Genomic DNA, 27,801 nt, shown 5'->3' on the forward strand with positions numbered 1-27,801 from the left:
TTTGGAAAGCTGTAACTCTCAGATTGCATATCATGGTGGCTCATTTTTAAGAGCAAATAGTTGACCTCATTGTGAACAATGCCATCCAAGAAGAACCACTGTCCATGGAGTGCTGAATTTGGATATGTGGATTTCAGAACTGGCATGAATTTTTTGCTGTGTTCCTGTAGCTTGGCCAAGTTGGGGCCCTGTCTCTCTTACTTCTTTGAAAATACATACTTATGGCAAAAAGAATTGGCAACAGATATGTAAATCTAGGCTCGACGTTGAACTAGCACCCACCATTTTTCTAGACTAGTTCGGTTTGTTACATATCATCATCCTCATAAAATTGGGTAGAATTAGTCATCAAGTAGCTTCTCCCTAAAACACAGTAGATTGTACTGTTTGAGGGGATTCTTTCCCTCTGCTTTTGTATACCTGCTAAAGAGCTGTATTATGAATAACTAATGACCTATATTTTACCATTGTTTCCAATGAAATAATCTGTACTGCTGGCACAAATGTTTATTCTATCATGTATGTCTCTAGTAAAAATAATAAGAGCAAAACTTGAACACCTAGGCCCTAGATTCTAGCTGAGGTCAAAGTCCTTTGCAGGGCTTTTCACCTCTGAGCCCACCTGGCTCTCTTGAACTACAGGTGAGTTGTTGCCCACGCACAGGCCATTTAAGAAAGAGGCTTAGTTTCATTTTAGTCTCACTCTTTTAGAGCTGCCTTCTCTTCTGTCAGGACTGAAGTTAACTTTCTAGCCCTTCCAGATGTTACCCACTCTCTTCTTCCTTTTCTAGGCAAGCTGTTCTAGTAGACCTTTGAGATTCCCCCCACTCATTTACCCCTGTCATCCGTGCACTAGGGTCTCACTCCTAGTTCTACCACTCCATGGACGCTGTCCTCATCAGGGTCAACTTCGTTAGGTACTCTTCAGCAACCATCAGGTTGACATTTTTTAGTGCTCATTTATTGATCATATTTTTCTTTTATTCTTTCTTTTTCCATTGGCCACAGTACCCCACCATCAGTTGACTTGCCTTTCATGTATTTGGCTTCTCATTGCCTCCTATGCAGATAGTTCTTTCTCCTCCTCCCTGGTCTTCTCCAGGGTTCTCGGTGATAACTTCCAATCTCCAGCTGCCACTTCTCCTCCTACATACCCTGGCTCAGTGAAGAGCACCACTTTTTACCCAGTTACCCAAACTGGAACTGGACTCATTTGTGACTCCTCCTCCTTTTATCCCACTCACTTTCTGTGAGTCACCCAAGTCCTTCCATTTCCATTTCCAGATCCCCTTGAACTTGTCTGTTTCTCTCCATTTCTGCTGCCCTAGTTGAGGCCCTCATCAGGTTGACTCTGGATGACTTCAGTGACCTCCTAATTGGCCTCCTGCCCCCAGGCCTGTTGCCACCCTCCCCCAATCTATCCTTCGTTCTGATGCCTGATAAGCTTTTCAAAAATAAATCAGATCTTGATGCTCTCCTGCTTTAAAGCCCTTCAGGAGCTCCCCAGTGCCTTGAAGATAAAATCCAAATCTGTTAGCAAAATTGGGAGGGCCTCTGTATATCTCTCTAGCCTCATCTATTGTTGCTTATTCCTTGAAACTCATTTCCAGTCGTATCAGAAACATGAAGTTCTATGAAAATGCCTTGTTCTCTCACTTCTGTGGGCACCTGCTACTTCCTCTGCAGGGGTCTTCGCCCCAGCTGCCTTTGATCTGGCTTCCTACTCATCTCTGAAGAAGGTGTCATCTCCTCCCAGGAGCTATCCCTAAGCCCCTCCCTCCATCCCCCTTCTCTGTCCCCAGAGTCAGGTTTAGCTGTCCCTCCTGGGCCCTTGCCTTCTCAGACAGCCTGTCTCCCTACTGTGTTCATCAGTAGCTTGAGTTTCCCAAGGCCAATGACCATATCTTTTGTGTCTTTATCTTATGTCCTTATCAGATACTCCATACATGTTTGTTGAATGAATAAGTATAGCTCTTTTTAGAAGTCTGAAAGCACTCAATTCTCTTTTTATCAGAAGGAACAACTTAGTACTTTATTTTGGGGGTTTCTCTCCTCCCTCTAGCTATGTAATTTTTTAAGCTACATGAAGTGTAACTTGATTTACCTGCACTGCTTGCTTACCCAGCCTAGGAATAACGTGACCTTGTGGGTTCAGTTAGAAACTGATTCAGTTAAAGAGACGTATATGCTGTCTGCAGCATAGGCATTTTAAATAAAATTGACTAGTTCATTAAATATAAATAAAATCAGTTTTATTATCTGACTGGCCCAGCATTTTTCTTTCCAATCGAGTATAGGTCTTGGTTTAAATCCAACCCAGAGATTTACTAGCAGAGTGGCCATAAGCAAGTTACTTAATCTCATTGAATCGTGTTTTACTCACCTGCAAAACAGGGTAATAATATCTACCTGGTTGATGGGAAGATTATATGAAATATCTGCAAACTGCTCATCCTCTGTGTGGCCTGCAGTAGGAGTCAATACCCTGTGAGTCTTTTCCCCTTTAAATAGCATTTACATTTAGAGTAAGGACTGACTATCATAGGCGATTTTTCCCGTTTTTTCCTGTAGATTGAATACCTTGAAATCCTTCAATTCTCCTTTTACATTAAAGCCATTGTCTGCCTTTTTATATTAAGCAATTTCTTTCTAAGGCATTCAGTTTTTATTACAAGGGCATATTTGCCACGAATTTTAGTGATCATCCATATTTTAAAATATTTTTATTTCACTTCTTCACAAAAGGATCTACATGGAGAGAGGTGGAAGAGTGTGTTCACAAGACTATAGTGCCCAATTTGGACTTCAAGCTGGTTTAAATTTCAGTTAGCTATCCTATTAACAACAGCAGTCAAGTTGAAAAAAACACACACACCTGCTACATGTTTCCTTTGCCCTTTTGAGATTACTGGACAATCACTAGAGAAGAATTTGAGTCTGTGTAGGTTGATTAGGGATTTTCTCTGTAATGTTTAAGGGTAAATTAAAAAAAAAAAAAAATCTGAAGAAGTCGTATAGAATTAAATGGTTCTTCACTGAACAAGAATCTCTTGTTGGTTTACTTAAGATTATTTTGGAAGCATATTGTTCATATGACCCCAGAAGACCTGAACTCTGGACTAATTACTGTACCTGTATCTTGGTAACTTGCTTTCTTGGGTCTAGGTAGCTGAGCCAGTTGGCTCTCTTCCAAAGCACATTTGGGCTACAAGGGAACTGCCTGCTTCGCTAGCTGGCATTCCAGATTAAGGAGAAGATGAATGATGTTTTTGGTAGCAGCTGCTGTTTTGTTCAGGGCAGTCCTAATACCATCCTGTAAGTCTGTGCATAAAGAAATGAGCCTCACAGACACCCCGCACCTTTTCCACTTCGAGAAGTCTGTAATGTGGACCCTGACAATGCATATTTTAAAATCACTTCTCACGTTCGTGGAGAGAAAAGTTTGGTTTTTTTCCCAAGTTTAGAGGATTGGAATCCTCTGGTTTCTTGAACAGCATACGTTCCCCTGATGTTCTCGGGCTGTGCACGTGTTAATTTCTAGTAAAGGAAAGAAGTCTGCAAAGTGACTTCTCTGTTACCACACATGTTCAGATCAAGTAAATAGTTTGCCTTAAGGGGGACTCTGCAGCTCCCTTTCCTGGCACGTGGCTTTTTATTGTAAGGAAGGCTCTTACGTTCAGGAAGGATTGATGATTGGCTAAATATTCCACTGGGGTCTGCCGACATTTGTTCTCAACAAAAACGAGATTTAGGTAAGACCTTTGCCTTCAGGGTCTCCACTCTCATCTTCTGGTAACTTTCCCCCCCTTCTTTTAAAGTACCTTTCCAGTACTACCTGCCACTGTTAAAACCTGCTATATCTGTCATTCATAACTGAGTATGAATTTTTGTCACTATTACTTCCTGCTACTGGGACTGTCTCTATTGCACGGCTTAGTTCTAACAGTGCATACAGATTTCTCATTAGTTATTTCATCATGTAAATAATTTGAAGGTAACTTTTAGCAATGAAAGGGTTATTGGAATTGTATGTGTTGTGGGGAGTGTGTGGGGGACACTTTTGACGCATGCCTCTAAATAATAAAATCTAGAACTGCCGACGACAAGATTAGTTTTATGTGTCTGTGCAATGAAAGGTTATCATGAGATGAGAGGTTATCACACAATGAGCGTGACCTAGAGAGAAAAGTTGTAGGACGCTAAAACAAAGTAGCCAAAGAAAACTGTCATAGGCAGAAGCAGAGAATGTTACAGAAAAACAGTGAGATGATTACCCCAACTGAAAAGATACATTTTAGAGCAGAAGTCACAAACACAGGGACGCTTTGGTTCAGGTTTCTATCTCCAGCAGGGTGTGTGCGTGCACACACGCCCACACATTTAGACACCCGTATACCCTTGTTGGAGTTTCCAGAAGTTAGAGAAACAGGAAGAGAGTGAAAACAAAGATAAATATTTTGTTGATATATTGGAACACCTCACTTAATTGGAAGTCAATTGTCTATTAACTGAAGTCACTCTAAACAGTTGAGAACTAAGAAATAAATTGAAAAAGGCATCTGACCCCAAAGTCAGTGTCAAAATACCCATGTACTAGAGGTCAGACTCTTTGTTCATGGAAGATCGACTCTATCAAGTCCTTTCTCGGACTGTTTTATTCAAACGGTTTCCAAGCACTCGTTTCTCTGGTTTGCTAGAGGATCCCAAACCCATAAACCACACACCGAATACTTGCCCAGCACCCGTAGTTTGAAAAGTTTTCATTTGATTCTCCCAACCACTCCATGAGGTGGGTGAGGCAAAAATGATTCTTATTCTCGTTTGAGAGACTGGTAAACAGATCCTCAGAGGGATTAACTGGCTTGTTTGAGGTCACACAGTAAGGGGCTCAGAGGTTTTCTGGATCCATGTACTGTACTCTGCCACCACACCACAGGTTTTCAAAAGCGTGTTTTTTTTCTTTCTTTCTTGCCCTTGGAAACCTTTGTTCAAACAAGATCTTACCCAGAGGCATGAGCAAATAAAGCAGAAAGAAAGCTGAGGTGCTTTGCTTAAAGCTGGGGTAGGGGCCCAGAATACTGACAGGGGCAGTTTCTTTTCCTTACCAGCCTGAACATCACAACACTACACTATTCATTGATTAATTCATTCAGAAAGCGAGTTTATTGAGCTCTGATTTATTTTTCTTATTGCTGCTGTAACAAATTACCACAAATTTAGTGGCTTAATACAAGTTTATTATACTACGGTTTTGAAGATTCAGAAGTCCAAAATGGGGCTTACTGAGCTAAAATCCAGGTGTCGGTGGGACTGCGTTCCTTCCTGATGGTTCTAAGGGAGACTCTGTTTTCTTGCCCTTTTTCAGCTTCTAGAAGCCACTGGCATTCCTTGACTCCTGGCCCCTTGCCTGCATCTTCAGTGCCAGCAATGACAAGTCTAGTCCTTGTCATGTCACATCTTTCTGACCCATCTTTCATCCTTGCATCTCTCTGACCAGAGCTAGAAAAGGTCCTCCGTTTGTAAGGACCTGTGTGATTAGATCAGGCCCAGAGAATCCAGCACAATCTCGCCATCTCAAGGTCCTTAGCTTAATCACATCTGCAGAGTCCATTTGCCATATAAGGTAATATATTCACAAGTTCCAAGAATTAGGATGTAGCCATCTTTTTCCATTTTTCTGCCTGCCATAAGTACCCACCGTGGGCCACGTGTTGTGTTTACCATTAAGACTAAAGAAGGCTAGAAATAGGCCTGTTGGCAGTAAATATATATTGCAAGTAATGACCTGGCAGTCTGAGAGAAACAGGTAAACGGAGAAATAAACTGACAAAAACTAAAATAAAATTTTAAAAACAGTCATTCAAACAAGTACAGTCATTTGGCGCTCCTTGGAGGAGGGAGTCACAACTACATAACCAAAATGCTTTTTTCTCCCAGCGTTATTGAGGTATGACTGACAAATAAAAATTGTACATATTTAAGGTATACAGTGTGATGTTGTGATATATGTATACATTGTGCAATGATGACCACAGTCAAACTATCACTTCACAATTAGCCTTTTGTGTGTGTGTGGTGAGAACACTTGAGATCTACTCTCAGCAAATTTTAAGTATCTGGTATAGTATTATTAACTGTAGTCATCAGCCTGGACATTCGGTCTCCAGTACTTATCCGTCTTATAACTGAAAGTTTCTGCCCTCAGATCAACATCTCCCCTTTTCTCCCACTCCCCAGCCTTTGGTAACCACCATTCTACTCTCCTCTCTGTTACTATGTATTCAACATTTTTTTTTTAAAGCTTCCACGTATAGGTGAGATCATACAACATTTGCCTTTCTGTATCTGGTTTATTTCACTTAGTCTTCCCTTTATTTGATGAACCTGAGTCATCAAAGAAAAGCAAAGTTTGATATTTCTATCCACTGTTTAAGAAATCAGGGAAGTGTGTGTACTATATATTAGAAAGATTTCTGTATAGGATAATACTGAAAAATTACTTTTCCATATAAAGAAGTAAGCTCTGCCTTTCAGTCCTCTCCCGAGAATACTGATGGAGGTGATGTTGCTACTGCCGTGCAGAGTTCTCGGTACATTTCGACCTTGACTGCTTCTCCATCCTAATGTTTGGTTATGCCAGAGAGAATAGCTGAATTTTACGAAAAACGAATATTCCTTACCAGTAGCAAAGAATATACAAAATTAAATCACAATGTGAGTTTATGTAATATGTACTTGGCTTTAAAATAAAGTGCTTCAAGAAATATAGGTTTGAGTATATTTGAATGTCTTAACATTTAATTTTAGCCCTGACCAAATAGATTCCTATAAAATGAGCAAAATCATATTTTTGCAGATGTTTGTATATAACTGTTGCAAAAAAAAAATTGATGCTGCCCTGGTGAAATTATTTTGCAGTTACTATAGAAGTCTATGTTCGTATATTTTTAAAAACTATCAAAGAACACATTAGAAATTATGGTAGTCTGAAAAATGTAGAATATTCAGCTGTGGCATGGAATGTGAACAGACTTGTCTCCATATGCTTGATATTTGAAAAATTAGTACTTAAAGTTTTGGAGATACGCTATTGGAGTCCTCACCAATGATCTAACAGCTTCTGGTAGTTCTGTGACAGTAGGGGGTGGTGACAAGGACAGGATTTAGAATTGGAAGATCTGGGTTTTTATCCTGATTTCACCACCTAGAAGTCACTGAATCTCTTTGTACCTCAATTTCTTTATCTTTAACATGGTGATATATGAAATTTAAATTTTGTTTGTGGTAAGATGCACACAATGTTTGGTATATAGTAAATGTTCAATAAATGGTAGCTATTATTCACTGTATTGTTCAGAAAACACCAGCATTTGCACTCAGGTATTCAAACATCCTGCCTGATAGCACCGATGAACTGTGCATACTCTTACTTAAAGCCAGCCCTCCACTTGAGAGTTAGATCTCATCCCTTCTTGCCTTCTCAAGGACATTGCTCAAGCACTTCCCTCTCTTCTGATCCACATTGCCAGTCACAGCTTCCTATTGGATCATCCCCATGGGCATAAGGACATCCTGGTATTTCTACCATCTTACAAATAAAACTCTCCCCCTCTACTCAATTCCTTGCCAACCACCACCCCACTTTGTTTTTATTTATTTATTTGTTTATTTGCTCTCCTTTGAAGGACAACTCTTTAAAAGAGCCGTCTAGGTGTCCCTCCTCTCCCCTCCTCATAAAAATAAAATAAAAGAGCTGTTTATGTTCACTGTTTCTAACTACTCTCCTCTCGTGCTCTCTTAAACCCACTCCAGACTGGCTTTTTCCCATAACTGCTTCAATAAAAGTGTTCTTGTTAATGTCACCAATGACCTCTATTCTGCTAAATCCCGCAGTCAGGTCTCAGTCCTCATCTTACCTAACCTGTTACGAGTATTTGACATAGTTTGATCTCCTTCTCCTTAAGATACCGGTTTTTTAAAAACTTGGCTTCCTCCTCCTCCTTTGGCTTCTCAGTCTCAGGCTCCTTTGTGAGTTCTAAGTCTTTTGCCAGAGCTCTTAAGGTTGGAGCATCGGAGGACTCAGTCCTTTGTTCCTTTTTCTATTTGTACTCACTCCCTTGATGGTCTCTTCCACTCTCTTACTTAAAATTCTATTTATATATCAAAGGCTATTGTATTTATGTAGCCAATGCAAACTTCTCTCCTAAATCCAGATTCAAATCTCCTGACCTAGTGTCATCACTAGGATATCTCAGAGACATTTCAAACTTCACACACCCAAAACCTAACTCCTGATCTGCCCTCCAAACCTTCTCTACCCTCAGCCTTCCCCATAGCAGTTGGTGGCAATGCCATCCTTCCCGTTGCTCAGGCTGGAATGCTTAGAGTCGTCTTAGACTCTTTCTCTCAAATCACACTCCAACTGCCAGGAAACCCTACTGGCTCAGCCTTCAGGAGACATAGAGAATCTAAGCACTTCTGCTCAACGCATTGCTGCAACCCTTTCTTGCTTGAATTATAGCAATAGCCCCTAACTGGTCTCTCTGTTTCTACCTATTGTTACCCTAAAGTCTGTTCTCACAACAGCAATCAAAGCGATCTTTTTTTTTTTTTAAAGGGACTTTATTTCTTTAGAGCAGTTTTAGGTTCACGGCAAAATTGAGAGGAAGGTACAGTGATTTCCCATATGTCCCCTGCCCCAACACATGCATAGCCTCTCCTATTATCAACCTCTCCCACTAGAGTGGTACATTTGTTACAAGCAATGAACCTACGTTGACACATCATTATCACCCAAAGTCCATAGTTTACATTAGTGTTCACTCTTAGTGTTGTACATTCTGAGTTTGAACAAGTGTGTAATGATATATATCCACCATTATAGTATCATACAAAGTATTTTCACTGCCCTAAAAATCCTCTGTGCTCTGCCTAGTCATCCCTTCCCCTCCAGCCCCTGGCAACCACTGATCTTTTTATTGTTCCATAGTTTTGCCTTTTCTAGAATGTCATATTGTTGGAATCACAGCATTTAGCCTTTTCAGATTGGCTTCTTTCATTCAGTAATATGCATTTAGGGTTCTTCCATGTCTTTTTATGGGTTGATGGTTCATTTCTTTTTAGTGCTGAATAATATTCCATTGTCCAGATGTAGCACAGTTTATTAATCCTTTCACCTACTGAAGGACATCCTGGGTTCTTCCAAGTTTGGGTGATTATGAATAAGCTGCTATAAAAATCAGTATGCCAGTTTTTATGTGGACACAGTCTTTCAGTTCCTTGGGGTAGATACTAAGGAGTGTGATTGATGGATTATATGGTAACAGTATGTTTAGTTTTGTAAGAAACTTCCAAACAATCTTTTTTTTAAATTTCAAAATATGTTCCTATCTCTCCTATGTTCAGAATCCTGGAATGAATCCTGTTTCATTCACCGTAAAAGTCAAAAGTCCAGATAGCGAGGTACAGGACCCTAAGATGATTTGGCTTCTCCATTCTCTCTCGGACATCATCGTCTTCTCCTGCCCCCTGGTTTACTCTTCCTTCAATAAAGCACATTCCTTAAACAGACCTTAGGGCCTTTGTACCAGCTTGTCTCTCTGTCTGCAGTACTCTTCCCACAGATGCCTGCATGGATCACTCCCTTAGCTCCATCCAATCTTTGATAAGATAGTGCCATCTCAATGAGGCACCACCAAATATCACCCTGTTTAAAATTTCAAGCTGTTTCCCCGCATACTGCAGTCTCTGGAAAGAAAGAGGTAACAGTGGGCCGGCCCCGTGGCTTATCGGTTAAGTGCGTGAGCTCCGCTACTGGCGGCCTGGGGTTCGGATCCTGGGTGCGCACCGATGCACCGCTTCTCCGGCCATGCTGAGGCCGTGTCCCACATACAGCAACTAGAAGGATGTGCAGCTATGACATACAACTATCCACTGGGGCTTTGCGGGGGGCGGGGGAAGGAGGATTGGCAATAGATGTTAGCTCAGAGCTGGTCCTCCTCAGCAAAAAGAGGAGGAGTAGCATGGATGTTAGCTCAGGGCTGATCTTCCTCACAAAAAAAAAAAAAAAGTAACAGCTGGTTCTGTGGCCTTTTCTCTAGACTCAGGGATGCTTAGGGATTTGATCCTCTCTATAATCCTCCTTGCAACAAGAACTCAAGCAATTTATGGGAGTGTTCTATGCTTCATCCGAGAGAATCCTGCTGAGGTTGCTAGATAGCAGAACAAGCACCTCTATGTACTTGATTGTTGAGACTGGTGCTGGTGGGAGGTAGCTGTGATGGAGAATGAATGGAAGCTCATCATATGCCCCTGAATGGGCTAGTCAACTAGCAAGGTATAAGCCCAAGAAGTGGCCCTGCCCACCCAACATCATCTGTCATTGCCACACCCATCCCAAGTGTGCAGTGATATGTGGCCGTTAGAGACTGCCCGGGAGTCTGGAGACCTGTGCTCTGCCCGTGCTCTGCCTGCTCTCTTGTTGCCTGTCCTGTATCCTTCCTTAAAGTTCAGCAGTGCACTTGGTGCTGGGTGAAGCCTCCAGTGCCTCATGAGTGTGGTTGTCAACTTAAACCTAAGAACACAGCAACTAGTAGAGCAGAGTAGGTATTATAATCCCAATCCCCTTTACCTTGATCTAATTTTTCATTTTCCATGACACTTAACCTTTGGCATACTATGTAATCTATATGATTACTTATTATGTTTATTGGTTATGGTCCACCTTCCCTCACTAGAAGGTAAGCCTTGTGAAGGCAGGGGCTTTTGCCTTTTTTTTTTGCTGAGGAAGATTTGCCCTGAGCTAACTTCTGTTGCCAATCTTCCTCTTTTTGTATGTGAGTCGCCGCCACCGCATGGCCACTGACAGACGCGTGGTATAGGTCCACACCTGGGAACTGAACCTGGGCCGCTGAAGTGGAGCGTGCTGAACTTAACGACTAGGCCACCAGGGCTGGCCCAATTTTTGCCTTTTTTACTAATATATCCCAAGCATGTAGAATAATGCCTGGCACACTCTAGGTGCTCAGTAAATATTTGCTGAATGAATGAGTGAACAAATGTTGGTTTAGTGTGTCTTCAATACCAGGTGTAAGGCATGGTGAAGAGAAGTAACAGAAAATTTCTGCCTTTATATTTCTTTGAGCCTAGAATATGAATATGGTTATAAGTGAGATTGGCTATTTACAGAGATCCTTAGGGAGGATTCCCAAGTCATATCATGGAAGAGGGTCTTGGAGAAATATATTTCAAGAGGGGGTTAGGTCTTAGCAATGACAACATAAAATGAAAACCTGAGTTTAATCCATTATATTTACATACATGAGAGAGAACTAAGTTATTAGAAGAGATTTTATATGTTGGGATTGTCCAAAAGAAGAATCTCCCAAACAGAAATGGTTTACACAATTTAGTCTTCATTTCAGTCCAAAGGAGATGGTGCTATGAAGAGTATGACCGCACAGTGCTCAAATAACCTTAAACAAAATTAAGCAGGATTACTGCTAAAATAGATCACAATGGTAAGATAATAAAAGGATTTTAATTTTATTTACAAGCCACTATTGTCTATCTAGGCAGCATTGTAGTTTTAGAAATTTTAGTAAATGATAATTGTTACTTGGTTCACTGTAATATCTAGTTAGCTTGCAGATATTAATTTAAAATAATAATCTAGTTCCTTTTAATATATGGCTACCTACATAAATAGGAAAGACTTCTAGCCATGTGCAGATGGGCGTTTGTGTAATTTTAAGATGCTATAGATGAATGTTAACTCATAAAGGAGCTCGCACATTTTAAAATATCTTCACATCTCCATGCCTTTGCTCACGCTGTTTATTTTTCCTGGAATGCTCATCCCTTCCTTGTCAACTCCTACAGACTCCTTGTCCTCCAAAGTCCAGCCAGAATCACATTTTGTTTCTGTCTTTTCTTGGCACTCTTCCTGCCATGAGTTCTGCCCCTTAAGGTTAATTGATTAATTACTTCCTCCTTTATGTTCCCAAAGCATTTATCACAAGACGTGGGTGTTATTTATTTACCTGCCTGTGAGTTTCAAGGGCATCTTTATCACCTTTGTTTCTCTGGTGATGGGCACAGTCCCTGTCTCATAATACGTGCTCAATAAATAGGTATTGAATTTGAAGCTTTAGACTGTTTTTACTTTGGTCACTGATTTATCCAGCAAATATTTATTAAGAGCTTTTTATTTGCAAGGTGCTGTGTTATGTGTTGTAAAGATACTGAAAAAAAATCATGTGCCCAATTTCTTAAAAACGTAAAATATAGTGTAATAAGAAAAAATAAGTCATGCACAAAAGTAACTATCATACATGGTTAAAAGTGTTATTTTCAAAGAGGTGCACATGAGTGCATATGTGTGTTTGTGATTAATGCTAGGACATGCTAGGACTCAAGAATGGCTTCCTGTTGACTAAGGAAATAGTTTTCCTTATTAAATGGCTAAAAAGCTGTGGTTCAAAACAATGCTTCTTTTGATGCCTCATTCTGTCCCTAATTCTAAAAATACCCCTCTCTCCCTCACTTTGACTTGGTGTACTATTGTAGACTGTTGGATTAAAGCACTGTTCAGGGTTAAGCTGTTAACTGCCAAACAGTCTACATTTAAAGTAGAGAAAGTTTCTTTTGGTGCCTTAAGGTATGAATTTTATGCATTCCCTAGTTTTCAGAAAACATCTTCAGTGATAAATCCTTTACACGTTGCTACAAGTTCATTCCTAATTGCCACTAGGAAATTGGCTGTAGAAAGCTTTTGACAAAAGTTAACAATAATGTCATTGAAATGAAAAATCTAACCCACATTTTAACTAAGAATTTTTTAAAAATTTGGTCAGCCTAGTTTGAATGCTCAGCATTTAATTGTATTTAAGCCAGTAGCATTTTTTAATACGGTAGATTGTCTTTTCCACATTAAGGCATAAGTTGTTAATAGTTTGAGTGATTACAGATTTTAACACCAGAAACTTTTCTATTTTTGTTTAGACTTGGATTATCACTTGCATTTATCTTCAACTGCTCCTATTTAATCCTCTCGTCAAAACCAAAGGGATCTGCGAAAACCGTGTGACTGATGATGTGAAAGACGTGACAAAATTGGTGAGTAAGGAATGCTTTCCCTGACTCCTTTTCTTGTACTCTTTGAAAGAGATTTTGTTTTTTCTTGCCCTAAATTATATTTTTCTAAGACAAAGAAAGAAATCGTTGAGTTATTCTGAAAAGTTGATAGAGAGCAGGTCGGAGATATTTAAGGTCATGGAGAACCTGTTGGTCAAACTGGCCCACTGCACACCACTGCAGTGACTTTGTGTCTTTGCCGGTCTTTTCATCTCATTCACGGGCGGTGAAGGACGCTGGAGAGTTCTCTGTGTGCTCATGTGCCCGCACTAGCTTGTTCCCTATTATCTCTTTAGTGGGTGCCTCAGCATGTCTTATTTCCCCTCCACATGCCTTCCTACTCTTCTTGAACAAGCCTAACAAAAGGAGATCTGCGATGGCCATTCTCTCCCTTCCAACAGCATGAAGACTCTGTCACGTGTGGGTGGGTGTTTGCTCCCTCAGTGGACATAGTTGGAGGGGTCATTTGTTTCCCAAATGTTGACCAGACTCACCTGCCACAGTCGCACATTGGAACTCTTCCCTCAGCAAAAGCCATTTTACACGGGGGCCCCTTGGTCGCTGCCAGCTTCATGCTGTGCTTCTCTTAAGATGCAGGCCACGGAGAGAGAGGGCATAAGACAACATCTGGAATGCACTCTTCCCAGCTCTCGTGATCTTGGGGAGATTGTACATGCTCATTTGAGCTACAGGGTGTGATTTCAGGATGAACAAAGTTTGGGAAGCCTTTTTCTTAAGTTCCTGGTTCAAAATAGCTGAGGGGCACTCAGTTATTTGAATATTGCCTAGAGAACAGAGGTGATGTGAGAATAGGAAAGAATTGAGGGTTGTCATAAGGAGAAAAGAAAACAAAGTATATTTGTTGAGAGATTTATCTTCCTTACTCCTGATATACATTTCCTGGTTTATATGTTTTATTTTGGCTTCATAGGCAGACTTCAAAACAGAAGTTGAACGCTATGGTCAGGATGTTGCTAGCTTTGCCTCAGAGCAGAATTAGGAACAACCCCCCGCCACACACACACACACGCACGCACGCACGCACACACACACACACCCTTACGCAGATTCCTTAGAAGGACACCCAGAGGGTCCAGGTTTGAATGAAGATGTATCAACATGTTTTATTTGAGGGGCTGGTGTCCAAAGCAATGCAACATTTGCCTGCTATATGCCCAGCTAGGTATTGCGTATAGGGATGGGGGTGAGGGGGGAGTTGTTTTTTTTTTTTTTTAAAAAACGTAGATCGTGGTCCTTTTCCTCAAGTTGCTTGCTCGTTTGTGACCCAAGAAACTATACTAAAAAGAAAATATATGTTTATATTCTAAATTTAATATTGATAGAAGACGCTCGTTAAATGTTTGTCCAATGAAGGAAGTAATGATGTGCACAACTATGGTGAGCATCATGACACCTGTGGTGCTTATTAAAATTACAGGTGTCTGGGCCCCACTGATTCCATAGGTCTGAGGAAGAGCTCTAGGCGTCTACGTTTTTAAGACATTTCTGAAAGCAGGTTTAAGAACTACAGCTCTGAATGATCTGTTCTGTCAAAGTTGAGAGACCAAATTTAATCTCAATTCTTCTTATGACTAGTTTCATCTATGTTGTACAGATTTATATGGATGTCAGATTAATATGAGTCTCCAAAACAGGCTTAAAGTAAGTCACAGCTGGGAAATGACAGCTCTCATGGGGCTGCTGGTGTAACTGTGGAGCTGAGAAAGAGCATGGAAGATCTCCTCTGGTCCTAGCGAGCAAATTTTAAGGATGCGGGCGATAAAGCATAGTTGCAAGATGGTGGTATATCTGACCACAGGCTGAGCATATCCAAGATTAACAAGGTATTTAAGAAAAATTACTTGTAGGCATTATTATTTGCTGAGTGTTTGAGGAATACTACTTAACGAGCACCACTTCCAGTGAAATGTCAAACCGGTATTTTCAAGTGGCATACGTAGGTACTATAAGGACCTTCCAAGATTTTCCATTCTTGTCTTTAACCATCTGCTTATTTTCAGTCTGTTACATATTGGTTGATACAATGAAAAATGGCAAGAGGCATTAATGAGAAAGAATTCTTAGAAAGGGATACTTATTAATATTGAAACAAAAATATAATTTCTTGCCTCAAGGGCAAATGTGAAATCATTAAACTGAAAAAAGGGTTTTTTCTCCCTTCCAGCAACTGACTCGCGGAAAATTTTTGATTTCAAGAGTTGATCTAGTGAAATTAGTGTGTTTACTTTGAATTATTGAAAAAAATGAAGTTAATGAAAAATAGGACTCAGAAAATCAGAAAATCACTTCCAATTGAATAAAAACCTACATAATGCACAGCCTGTATTTCATAGAGTAAGAAATAGAAAAATATAAAAACAATCCCTGATCTCAAAGTGTTTATAATCTAATTTGGGAGATAAGCCATCTCTATGAATATATGAATGCGTATCACTAACACCGTAATAACAACACATAAATGGATGCCATTTTTAAAAGACTTCATGGTATAATATAGGACCCAACCTGTCCTAGTATATTGGTTAAGAGACTGGATTTGGGAATCTGGCTGACCTGAGTTTAAATCCCAGCTCTTTGACGTTGGATCAATAAGTGCCTTTCTTAATCTCAGTTCTTACCTCCCAATTTTGTGGTATAGATTAAATAAGAGAATGTATATATACATTTTTTACCACAGTTATTGTCACATAACCTCTTTGTGCCTCAGTTTCCTCATCAGTATAATAGATTAATGGTAGTTAACCTCATAGAGTGATTGTAAGGATTCAGTAAGTTAATAGAACAATGCTAGGCACGCACAAGTCCTGCTGAATATTAGCTATTGGGAATGGTAGTGGTGGTGTTTGTGTAATATAGGATACTGGAGCTGGAGGGGAATTTAGAGACAATCGAGACAAACTATTTTATAAATAAGGAAACTGAGACCCAGGAGAGTGAAGCCCAGCTCCTGGTCACATTGCCACTGCTGTGTCTTCTAGAACAGTGGTTTTCAAACTGGCTCCGAGACCCCACCCAGCCACTCTGCTTTTGTTTATGTATCTGGGTTTCCAGATAAGACTGGGCTTGAAAAAAGAATCCGGCTTATGAAAAAATATGTGAAAGCCACTGCTTTAAACCAGCCTTGTGGGATATCATTTGAGAACCATCCAATCACAGTCTTTTAGGGTACTTATTAAAAGTACAGCTGTCAGGGTGCCACCACTGGCGTTCCAGGGGTTATTTACTTGCATAGAGGTGCCAGAGCTGCTTAGGCCATAATACTTAGAATGTTGGGTTTTTTTCATGTTTGAAAAGAACCTCTGTTTCCATCCTTAGCCTAAAACTCATTAATTTCACGCATTCAAACAGCAGCATGACTAAACTTTGAGTTTTATGGATACAGATAATCACATCCTCTTTCTAAAGAACAGTGGGCAGAGCGTCCTGAAGTCAGGCAGGAGTACTGGGTTGTTTGAATGCCAGTTCTCCTGTTACCTGTGTGAACTTGGACCAATAAATCCCTGAACTTTTCTGGGATTCAATTTCTGGTTTTTAAAATGAGGAACAAAGACATGATCAGTAGTTCTTAATCTAGGATTTATAAACTTCAAACCCTTGCAAGTGGAACTCCAAATTGTGCCTGTGTGTGCCTTGCGTGCATTTCTGGGAAGAGGGTGTATAGCTTTCATCTGCTTCCCAGAGAAGTCTGTGACCCCAAAGTATAACTACTACTAAACGAGGTGACTTTGGAGGCCCTTTTTAACTCTGAAATTCATTTATTCCGTAATGATACTTCTTCAGGTTGTACCTTTTGGAATAATTCAGTAAGGCCTTGACTAAAGGAGGTTATATAGAACAAGAGGAATTTGCTTTGCAGGCATAAACTTGGTACATTTTATTTGAGGGAAAGAAAGTGTGTTGACAGTACATATGTGCCTTGTGCTCACAATGATTTCTTCAACTGAAATCATTCGTTTGCAGTCTCTACCAGTTCTACCTTTGCATTAGGTGGCAACTTGCACTGTGCCCACAAACCTTAAGTTTGTTGGCTTGGGGTGATTCTCATGTCACAGAAGCACATGATTTATGACTTGACTGTCATCTTTTTTTAATTTCTCCTTGGACACTGTACTGCCCCTACAGTCCCCATGGTTTTCATTTGAAATCCTTTTGGCATGTTTACTCAGCATAAGAGTTCATCTATTTACAGAACGTTTTGTTTGTTTCTAAAAAATGTTGCAAGACTTGTTTTTAAATGGCGAACTCAGACCTACCTTAAGAAACGGTCAAGTGTCTGGGAAGAGAATGGATCCAACTTTAAAAACTTGTATCTAGAGGACAGTTAGGAGGAGGAATCCAAATATTGAAATAGTTAAATTAGTTTCCACTTGTGTTCTTCCTACTGTTCCCTTCATTTGTGATGATATTTTTCCTTCATTTGGAAGAATTTAATTAAATGTGACCTTGTTGCTTTTTAAAAACCTTTTTATCTTTAAATATCTATTGAGTAATTATTTGTCTTTCTCAAAAGGCTTAAGGCAGGTTTCTGTCCCAGCTCCATCTTGTAAAGGTGAAATTACTCTGTCTTTTCAAGGTCAGTCTACACGTCAGAATAGAATTAAAACTCAGGAATTCATAGTTTTTCTCATCTTGTGATAGGCACTAATTTTAAGTAGGTTATATTAATACATGATTCTTGAAGTTTAACATAATAGGAGATTATAAAAATATCCTCAGATAACAAATTTTCACACTTCGAATGGACAGTTTTGAATAATTCTGATTTTTCTTCTTCTTCAAATACAATATTCTTTAAATAGAATTACCACTGCATTAAAATGGAGAATTGGAGTCTCTGAGTCTTCCCATTTCTAGGAGAATTCTATGCTTTTCTAAGCATATCTTCTCTTTAAAAGTAGAGGTCTCACATAGTTTTGTTTGACCCTTGAAGAAGAATGATTTGATCGTTGGAGTGTTATTAAAGTTTTTTTTTATTAGTTTGCAATACCTGGCATTTTAATTTCTGCTCCTGTGCTCAGTAGAAATTTCTTTCTCTGTTTAAAGCTAAATTTAGGACTCATTTAGTATTCGAAGACAGGACAGATGTGTATTAGAAATAATATTTGTAAAAACTGACAACTATAGATGGCTAGCTGTTTTACCAAGCATGTCAATATTATCGTGAAGAAAAAAATTATTCTTCCTTCATAGCATAAACCACTTAGATACTATGTCTCCTGGTCCTTGACTTTTTAAAGCAGTGGTGATTGTGTGAGTATCCAGGCACCAAGCAAAACACTTTGTAGGGATTCTCTCCTTTAATCCTCATGACACTAGGGGGTAGTTATTTTTACCCCCAGTTTATTGGTTAGGCCTGGTGATGGTAAGTTACCTGACCATCCTCATGTGGAAATAGGAAGAGGAGTAGAAGTTTGAACCCATAAGACCTATCTCTGGAGCACAAGAACTCAGTTTATCATTTATGATGTCTTAATTTAGGATGTGAATGTCAACTGCAATTTAAGAATTATCATTGTAACCTCTTGAATTTTGTTTCCTAGGTAGTAGTCATCTTATCTTATGATTAGGAAGTGATCATATTATAGAAGTTCATTTAGTACTACTTAATTGGAATCATCATCATAAGGTGTGTCTGTGAAATAGGCAAAAAATGGTTTAATTTCTTCTATTTGAAAGGAGACGAGTCATCTAACTTTATTTAGGTATTATTCACTGAGAAAAGATGACATAGAAAAGTCTTGTGAAGTTGTCATCTTAATTTTTTTTAAATCACTAATTGAGTTATTTTTAAAAAAAAACAACATACCTTTGAAAACTAAAGGTAATTGACCTCATTGGTTAGCTGTTTAGTTAGTATTAACAGGAGATGACTTATTAGGAGAACTAAAAAAGCAAAAAGCTTTCTCCTGTGTTATTTCTGAAGGCTGAACAACCAACATTGCACTAAGCTGCTGTACATGAGTGAACTGGGATATTTAAATTCAAGTGTACAATTTTTTTCCTCTACAGTGCTGATTCTTAAACTTCTCTGGGTCTGATGAGATTCTGAACACTGTGGGCTCTTCCCTCAGAAAGGTTCGCATGCACAACATTTTATGTATAGTGTCAAGGGAATCATGAGTTACTACTGCATTTTGATTCTTACGTAGAACTTGGGAGAAGCAAGGAAACCAGTAAGTGTTGCACCAAAGATGTCCAAGCAGCCACTGATTTCAGGAGTTTTAGAGACCTCAGTGACATTTGAATCATGAGGTCAGTGGTCTAGAGAGGGAGTTAAATGTTCTGACTCTGAGTTCTTCTTCTCCTGAGTCCAAAGACCTGCTGGGAATGGGATGAAGCCAGTGCCTGTTAGGCTTGCAGAGACTTTTCCTTGGCCAGGTTTCCAGCGTTTCCGCATGCTATTCCCGTATGCGTTTTTGTTTTGTTTTTTTTCTGCCCCAATGTCACTGAGTATAGTCAATCCTTAAGACATCCAAAGAAGATAGCAAATGGGGCCCACCTAATAAAGTGAGCCCATCATCAAGTGACTTGTTTTTGCAGTTTTATACATTTTACACTCTGGCATAGTATTGACATCCTTGCGCTCCAAACCACAAAGCTTATTGGAATAATTTGGCCTTTGGTAAAATTTTCCATCAATTGGGCTCTATTTTATTTTTTTTGCTCTGAACTTATTTTATTAGAATAGATTTGTTTTCAAAATCTGTAGCCTTGGTTACTTATCCATTTAACCCTACCAACAGGATACTTCTCTGGACTCTAAACCACGTTCCTGCTTTTTCAGCTTCCAATCTCTGTATAAATATTGAACGTGTGTTCAGCACGTTCCTAGAGGTCTTTTAAACTGCTCCCTGTCTCTATTCTCTTCTTGCTCCAATCTATCCTTTCAGACTAATCTTCCTAAATTTACTATCATGTTCTCTCCATGCTTAAACACAGTCAGCGTAGTACCACTGCTTAAACCAGACTGAATCTTCAGTAATTATCTAGTTTACCGTCTTCATTTTACAGATGAGGAGTAGAAGTTACACAGAGAGGAAGTGAGGTGCCTGAGGCAGAAGTGACTTGCTCTAGGGTTCTGGTGGTAGAACTGGTGCCACTGAACTTCACTGCCTCCCATTTGGCCTCCTTAGCCCAACATTCAGATTCTTCTCAAATGTGGCTTTCCTGGTATATTTCTTACCTCTTATCTGCTGGAGCCTGAGTTATCTGTCCCTGGTGTCCCAAGCACACCTTGTGCTTTCCCATTTCTTTGTCTTTGCATATGACCCTTCCTCTATCCAGAATGTCCCACTCCATTGCATTTAATAATAATAAAAATTCATACTTGTTCACATACCATGCTCAAGCATGAAGTATTTTAAACAAATTATTTAGTCCTTGTTTAGTCTTTATAAATCCACTAGCTAGATTCTATCATGATTCTCATTTTACACCTATGGAAGTTGAGGTTAAATAGATTAAGTAACTTGCCCAAGATCTCTGAGTTAGCATATGGCAGGGCCTGAATCCGACCTGAGCAGTGTGTCCCCAGAACCTGTACTGTGACTTCTACAGCAAACTAATTGTCTCAAAGGAACATCTTCCAAGTTCCAGACCAAAGGCTCTGTCTACTCAATCAGTTTCTACAGTGATCAATATACATCAGAGAAGCCAAATTTATCACAAGGTTATCTGTGTTTTCAGAATGCTATTCAATATACTATAAATGCTTATAAAGTAATATAATAATTCATGAAGCAACCATAAAAATCTACAACTTGATTTCCTAAATTCTCTTCCAAATGTAATTGGAAAGGAACCAATGCAAGCCAAGAAGGTCATACAGGGGAGACCGCTCTGTAGATAACTGTGCTGAGACAACACACAGAGACAGGGTTTGCATCCTGCCCCCACCAGGTACTCCTGATGCCTCTGACCTTGAGATGCCAGTTAACCTCTGAACCTCCATGTTTTCTTCTGTAAAATAGGCTTAATAGTATATATATCTCATGGGACTGTAGTAGAGACTGTATATCCAAACTTATTATAAATTGTAAAGCATTTTTCAAAAATAGTATTACTTTTCAGTCCCATCAGAAAATATCAGTAAACCAATTTAATGCAGAAATTACTTTATTATATACCTCCCAAGTGGTAAGGTGTGGAGATTTCAGTGTGTTGGTCAGAGAACTTACTGTAAGATTTTTTTTGACCTCTTTGAACAATTTTTATATATAAATTACTAATAAAATGGAATTGGTCAGAATATCCCTTACATTTTCTCTGCTCCTTGGATATATACTCAGATCCTAAGTTTTCTGAATACTAATTCGATTGATTCTATATTTATTTTTTGATTATGTAAATTATGCTTAAGGAGGGGCTAGATTGTCAAGCAGTTTGTGTTCAGAACACCTGCCACTTCTTGCCATGTTTTTCTGTCTGGAATGGCGTTAATTTACATGGTTGGTTCATAGCAAAATAGAATGTTGCTACTCAGTCTGATTCCAGCTTTTACAGCTGCAAAGGTGTCAGCTGTGTCTTTGCCACCAGGGTTTACACAAAATGACTAGATCATTTTGCTTTTCAAACTTGAAGGTGAAGATCCAGAAGACAAAAGAAATTATGGAAGTATGGTGTGAAGTTTGACCAAGAGGAAGAAAGTTAAATGTAAAGACCAAGAGAGTAGCCCCTAAATTAAAAACAAAAAATGCCACCTTCTGTGGCAGCCCAGATGTGTTTTCAGTAAGCAGCAAGGATTCTACTATTTTATTGGGGATGGCATGAGGAGGGATGATGCTGAGCCTCACGAGTGGAAAATACCCAGGACAAGTGTCCAGAGAGTAGATGAAAATGTGTAGTGGAGCTAAGAGGCGAGGGAGGCTTTTGCTGTCAGAGACCTGAGTTCTAGTCCAGAGTTAACACATAGTAGCGGTGTGGCCTTAGTCGAGTTACTTGACCTCTTTGAGCCTCAAGTTTTTCATCTGTTAGATAGAGATAATATGTCACAGGCATCTGAGGATTGGATGTGATCATGCAACATAAGCCCTTACTGAGCCCCATGCCTGCACATGGTAAATATTTGCTAAGTGTTAGGCTCAAGGCTGAGATGAGTGTGAGGTGGTACCACTGGAGGTCAAATGGTAGTGAGCACAATGGGATCAGTTACTGCCTTGGCTCCCCTCTGACTACTTATGCCTTTGCCTGGATTCTTTTCTCACCAAATTGTTCTCAGATTCTAGAAGTCATTGGCAAGGCCAAGAAGAAACATATAGATTGTTTACAGGAGACTTGTCAGAGATGACCTAGTCCAGCACACAGGCACAAGATCCCAGCTTCCTATGGGGAACAGTTGAGCCTTTAGAGACTGGACGAAGGGGAAAATAAGTCTGCAAAAGCAAGGTAGACCCACTGAAGATGTAATAGTGCAAAACGACATTTTTATATTGTATATTGTTTTAAGACCCAGTGGGCTAAATCAGTTGTTGGCTGTATTATTCAGCTGGAAATTTTAACAGTGCTAGAAGGGTGAGATGACAGAGTTGGTGCTATATCTAGAAAAAGAGACAAGAGAACCTAGAACTGTGTAACTTACCAGGATATATGCCTTGGAAGTCAGTTGCCAATATTGCTCTCAATAAAGAATATGGATTGAGTGTTTATGGATTGAGTGAATATGGATTGATGTGTTTGACACATTCACTGACTATCTGACATTGGTACATTTATCTCCATTTTACAGATGAGAGAAACCAAAGTACAGAGTTTAGATTTGTTCCCAATTCCCTGGTTCCACATTGGGTACGTGTCCAACTTATGCCACGATGACTCATGGAAATGTGTTAGGTATTTTTTTAAAGCCTTTAATAGAAGCTAGGTAAACATTTGAGGCATCTCAAATGCTCAGTCTTAGGTAAGTGGATTAGGTTATATCACAGAAGTGAATCTTCCTAAATTATTTAAGTTATAAAGCATTTGCATTTCATAAGTAGCGTTCTTTTGAAGTTTCACTGACATTTTTTCTAGGATCAACATAGAACAGTAGTTCTCGAACTTGAGCAGGCATTGAAATCGTCGGGAATCCTTGTTAAGTAGAATCAGTAGATCTGGTGCAGCCTGAGAATTTGCATTTCTAACAGGTTCCCTGGTGATGTTGACACATCACTTTGAGAACCACTGACAAGAAAAATATATTGCATTACTGATTCAATGGAGGAAGAAGTAGGAAAATAGTCCTGGAAGGGAATTCCAAGACCACAGATGAAAATTGAAAATCAGATCATGTTTCCAAAACTCAGTAGGTAATACTTGGCCGCCCATTACTGAATGTGGAGTCCAATAGATTTGTATTATCACTTACTTTATTTTTTGAGAGTACCTTTGATTACAAAGGGAAATCAAGAATGAAAAATCACTATATATGTAAATATTGAAATTCATTGGTAACTTAAAAACATAACAGGTTTGTATGTGTTTTTCTACCAACCACTAAAAACAATATGATTAATTGATATGTATGGATTTTTCTCACGGATTTTTTTCTTTCTTTCTGTCTTTGGTTTCTGTAGGTGGCAAATCTTCCAAAAGACTATAAGATAGCCCTCAAATATGTCCCCGGGATGGACATTTTGGTATGTAAACTGTACATTTCTAAGACTTTCATTTTAGTAGCTGACAAAAGAGATGGGATCATTCGTATTGAGAGGGGAAGTTATATTAGGAGTTTGCTAATTGTCAGGATTTGCAGAAGATATCTTTGGAATTTGACTTGCATAGTTTTTTTCCCTCAAGCAACTGGTAAACTTTAGTTATGGGTGAACATTTCAATACACATATCTTAGATCTGTACTCCCAAAGTAAATAAGATCATCTTCCTCAGGGCTAGACACAAATTTCTCTTTGTCCTTTAGCCTCCCCCTAAAAAGGCTTGAGTGCAAAATTAGGTAAATTCTTTTCATATCTGAAAAGGTCCTATATAAGTCTCTTTCTTTTTTTTTTTTTTAATTTTTTGTTTATCGCAGTAACATTGGTTTATAACATTGTATAAATTTCAGTTTACATCATTATACTTCTATTTCTGCATGGATTACATCATGTTCTCATGTTCATCACCCAAATACTAATCACAATCCATCACCTCACAAATGTGTCCAGTTATCCCTTTTGACCTCCTGCCTCTCCCCTTCCCCTCTGGTAACCACCAATCCAATCTCTGTCTCTATGTGTTTGTTTGTTGTCGTTATTGTCTACTACTTAATGAGTGCGATGATACGGTATTTGACCTTCTCCCTCTGACTTATTTCACTTTGCATAATGCCCTCAATGTCCATCCATGTTGTCACAAATGCCTGGATTATAAATCTCTTTCTTATTTAATTTGAGAACACAAAATATTTTATCTCAGAATTTATTACTGCAATAGATTCTTAGAACCTTACAATAAAAGTATGTGGGTATGTTTATAAATACTTATTACTGCAACCAGGAAATTTAAATTATTGTTTTCATTACACAGTATCAGAATTCATACATGAAGAAATATTTTAAGTGTAGGGAATCCTGTAATTGCCTGAGTAACCATCACATAGCTTGTCAAACCTTACCATTGTGCAATGTTTGCTTCAAATAAATTTTTTAATAATGAAACATTATAAATATAACTAAAGCCCCCTGTATGCCCCTTTCCTATCTCCATTAGTCCTCACTTTGTCTGTTAGAGACAATTTGTCTCCTAAGAACAAGTATTCTGAGCTGGAATTTTTCATTCCAATGCATGTTTTCAGGGCTTGACATGAGAATAGCATCCCCTGGAGTTGGGTCAAGCCCTACAGTGCACGGTAGCCCTGCATGCTCTTATACTTTTACTGCAAACTATGCATCTATACATAAGATATTTGCATGTTTTCATAGTTTATGTTAATGCTGTTATACTGCATATACCACTTTGTAACTTGCTTATATTTTACAACATGCCTTTGACATGTAACATGTTGCTCCATGTTGATTCATTTTAACTACTGTATTGTATTCTTAATGTATGGTTAATTTAAAACCATCTGGGTTACTCTCTGCTCTGCAAGTTGACATCTTTCTGTAATTTACCAAATACTTATTACACATCCATCTTGTGCAAGTTGTCTTAGGCTTTGAGTAATTTCTGTGGATTAGTCCGTCAAAATTATTGCCAGTTTAAGTGTATTAAGCACATCACTAAGTGGTTGTGCTTGAAAAGTCTTTCAAAAACTACAAGTATATTATTTCCAGAGAATGTCAAAGGCATATTTCTTTTTATTTAGTAAAGAAAGCATTTTAGCATGATCTAAAGTTCCTTAGAACTTCTTAGAACATGTATATTCATGTTGAACCAATTATCCTTAAGTCTAGGTCAATGTCTGTCCTGTTGAATTAGGGGGCGTTCTCTGGAAATAGGAATGTAAAATTATAGCAGTCTGAAAGTTAATCTAATCATCTGATCACTCAGTCAGCAAGTATTTATTTAGGAAAAACTATGGAGACAACCCTTTACCAGATACTTTAAGAAACAAATACACATCAATTAGACTGATGTTCAAAAACTTTAGTAATAACTGAGGGGAAAAGTATCTGGCCTTGTAATATTTTCTGGCTTATAGAAATTATCTGGCTTTTCTATTTTCAAAATGATTTAACATATGTATCTCCCTGGATAATTAGAAAAGCCCTGTGAGGAAGGCAGGATAGCTACTATGGTTCCTATTTTACAAATAACACGTGAGGTTTACAGCGGAGAAGTATTTTGCCCAAGGTTATACAACTAGAAAGTGACAGAGTCCTAAAGAGAAACCCCAGGTCATCTGACTCTTAACCCTGGGTTACAGAAGGTGAGTCGCTAAATAATTACAATAGCGAGGGAAAGTGTTGTAAATGAAGCATGTGAGTAATAAAGGCACACCCTGCTGCCGACTGTAGAAGCATTTAGGCCTGTGATTGCCAAGCTCACTCAAAGAAATCATGCTGCTCTTTGAAAAACAACAAGTGTTAAACTGAAAAAAACGAAATAGATTATTTTGTGCTGGTATAGTCATAGATTTCAGTGTGGGCTGGTAATAACAAGAGCCAAACTTGTAAAAATAAACCCGATTCAGTGCCACATATTTTTTTCTTGTTTCTGTAATTGAGAAAAGTCCACTATTATTTGATCTTGGCGCACCGTCTTGGCACAACTGGAGAAACTCTGTTCTCGGCTCCCACAGTTGGCAAGAAGAACAAGCCCGTGCAGAGGGCGTTGGGCAGAAACAGGGGGGTCTTCTGCTTTGTTTTACCTTCATTTTAAAATGTTAGTTTCTGCCAAGACCAGAGCAGTTTCCCAGTGGAGAGGCCCCTGATTATTTGTTAGTGGTCAGAGTCCCAGCTGCCTTATCTTTTGTCTTGAAACAATAAAGGGTGGAGTGGGAGTCAGGACAGGCACCAGAAGGATTCTCTGGGGCCAAAGCAATAAAATTCTGCCTGAGGGACTGGGCAGAAGAAAGCTCTAGAATAGAATACACTTTATTTTTTGCTTTGTTTTAAAAATCAGCTAACTACTGAAAAGAGGAGGCTACTTTTCTAAGGGCTTTCTTAGAAAATGACCTAGCAGATTCTCTCTCACAAATAGCAGGATGTGATCAAACAGTTGGTATTTAAATCCAACGATAATAACCAATTCTATTTTAAACTCTTTGAAACTATAATATTGCCAGACTGTTAGGATTTCTTTTAAGTTCCTAACCTTAAAAATCCTCAACATTTCTGATCCTTTCGATTTGCTAGTATTGTAGAAAGAACAAAAATTGAGTTGCTGAATTTGTGCCACACTTCTGCAGTCATTCTCATGTCTATAAAAAAAAGTATGAGTTGCTCGTGGTTTTGAGTAAAAAATTCTTCATCAATTTTTAGTTAAAATAAATGATATATTTATCAGTTTTCTTTTAACTTTTTATTTGGAAATAATTTCAAATTTACAGAAAGGTTGTAAGAATATTCAAAGAACACCCATATACCCTTTAATCCAGAGGCATCTACTTTTAACATTTTGCCTCATTTGCTTTAGTAAATGCTTACTTTCTGTGTGCACATATGTGTTTTATTGTTTTTCTAAACCCGTTAAGTTGTATACATAATGGCTGTTTACTCCTAAATACTTCAGTGTGTATTTTCTAAGTAAAGGATTTTCTCTTATGTAACCACAGTATGGTTGTCAGCTTCAATAAATTTAGCAGTAACTAAAATACTTCAATCTATTGGCTGTATTTTAATTTTATCTTTTTTTTTCTTTGCATTTTTTTCCCTTCAGTACAAGATCCAATGTAGGATCATGATTTGCATTTTGATATCACGTGCAACAGGCAGAATAATGGCTCCCCAAAAATGTCTCATGCTGTGAATATTTTACCTTACATGGGAAAAGGGACTTTGCAGAAGTAATTAAATTAGGAATTTTGAGATGGATAGATTATCCTGGATTATCCAGGTGGGTCCAATCTAATCACATGAATCCTTATACGAGGGAGGCAGGAGGGTGAGAGCTAGAGAGAGTGATTTGAAGATGTGAGGAAGGGGCCACAAGCCAAGGAATGCAAGCAGCCTCTAAAAGCTGGAGAAGGGGTTCTCCTTTCTGTTATAGGAGAACAGAAAGGCTGTTTCTCC

General features: G+C 38.8%; 1 protein-coding gene across 2 annotated transcripts in view; it reads left to right on the forward strand.

Moving 5' to 3' along the window:
• Positions 1–27,801, forward strand: part of KITLG (KIT ligand) — an 83,692-nt gene that overhangs the window by 20,725 nt on the left and 35,166 nt on the right. For both annotated transcript variants that reach the window (XM_004417931.3, XM_004417929.3), the window contains exons 2-3: positions 13,003–13,116; positions 23,706–23,768. In XM_004417931.3, coding sequence (XP_004417988.1) covers positions 13,003–13,116; positions 23,706–23,768 — 177 coding nt within the window. The remainder of the gene's footprint in view (positions 1–13,002; positions 13,117–23,705; positions 23,769–27,801) is intronic.

Source organism: Ceratotherium simum, chromosome 25 (genome assembly GCF_057802395.1).
Source record: "Ceratotherium simum simum isolate JZ-2026a chromosome 25, ASM5780239v1, whole genome shotgun sequence".
NCBI classification, from domain to species: domain Eukaryota; kingdom Metazoa; phylum Chordata; class Mammalia; order Perissodactyla; family Rhinocerotidae; genus Ceratotherium; species Ceratotherium simum.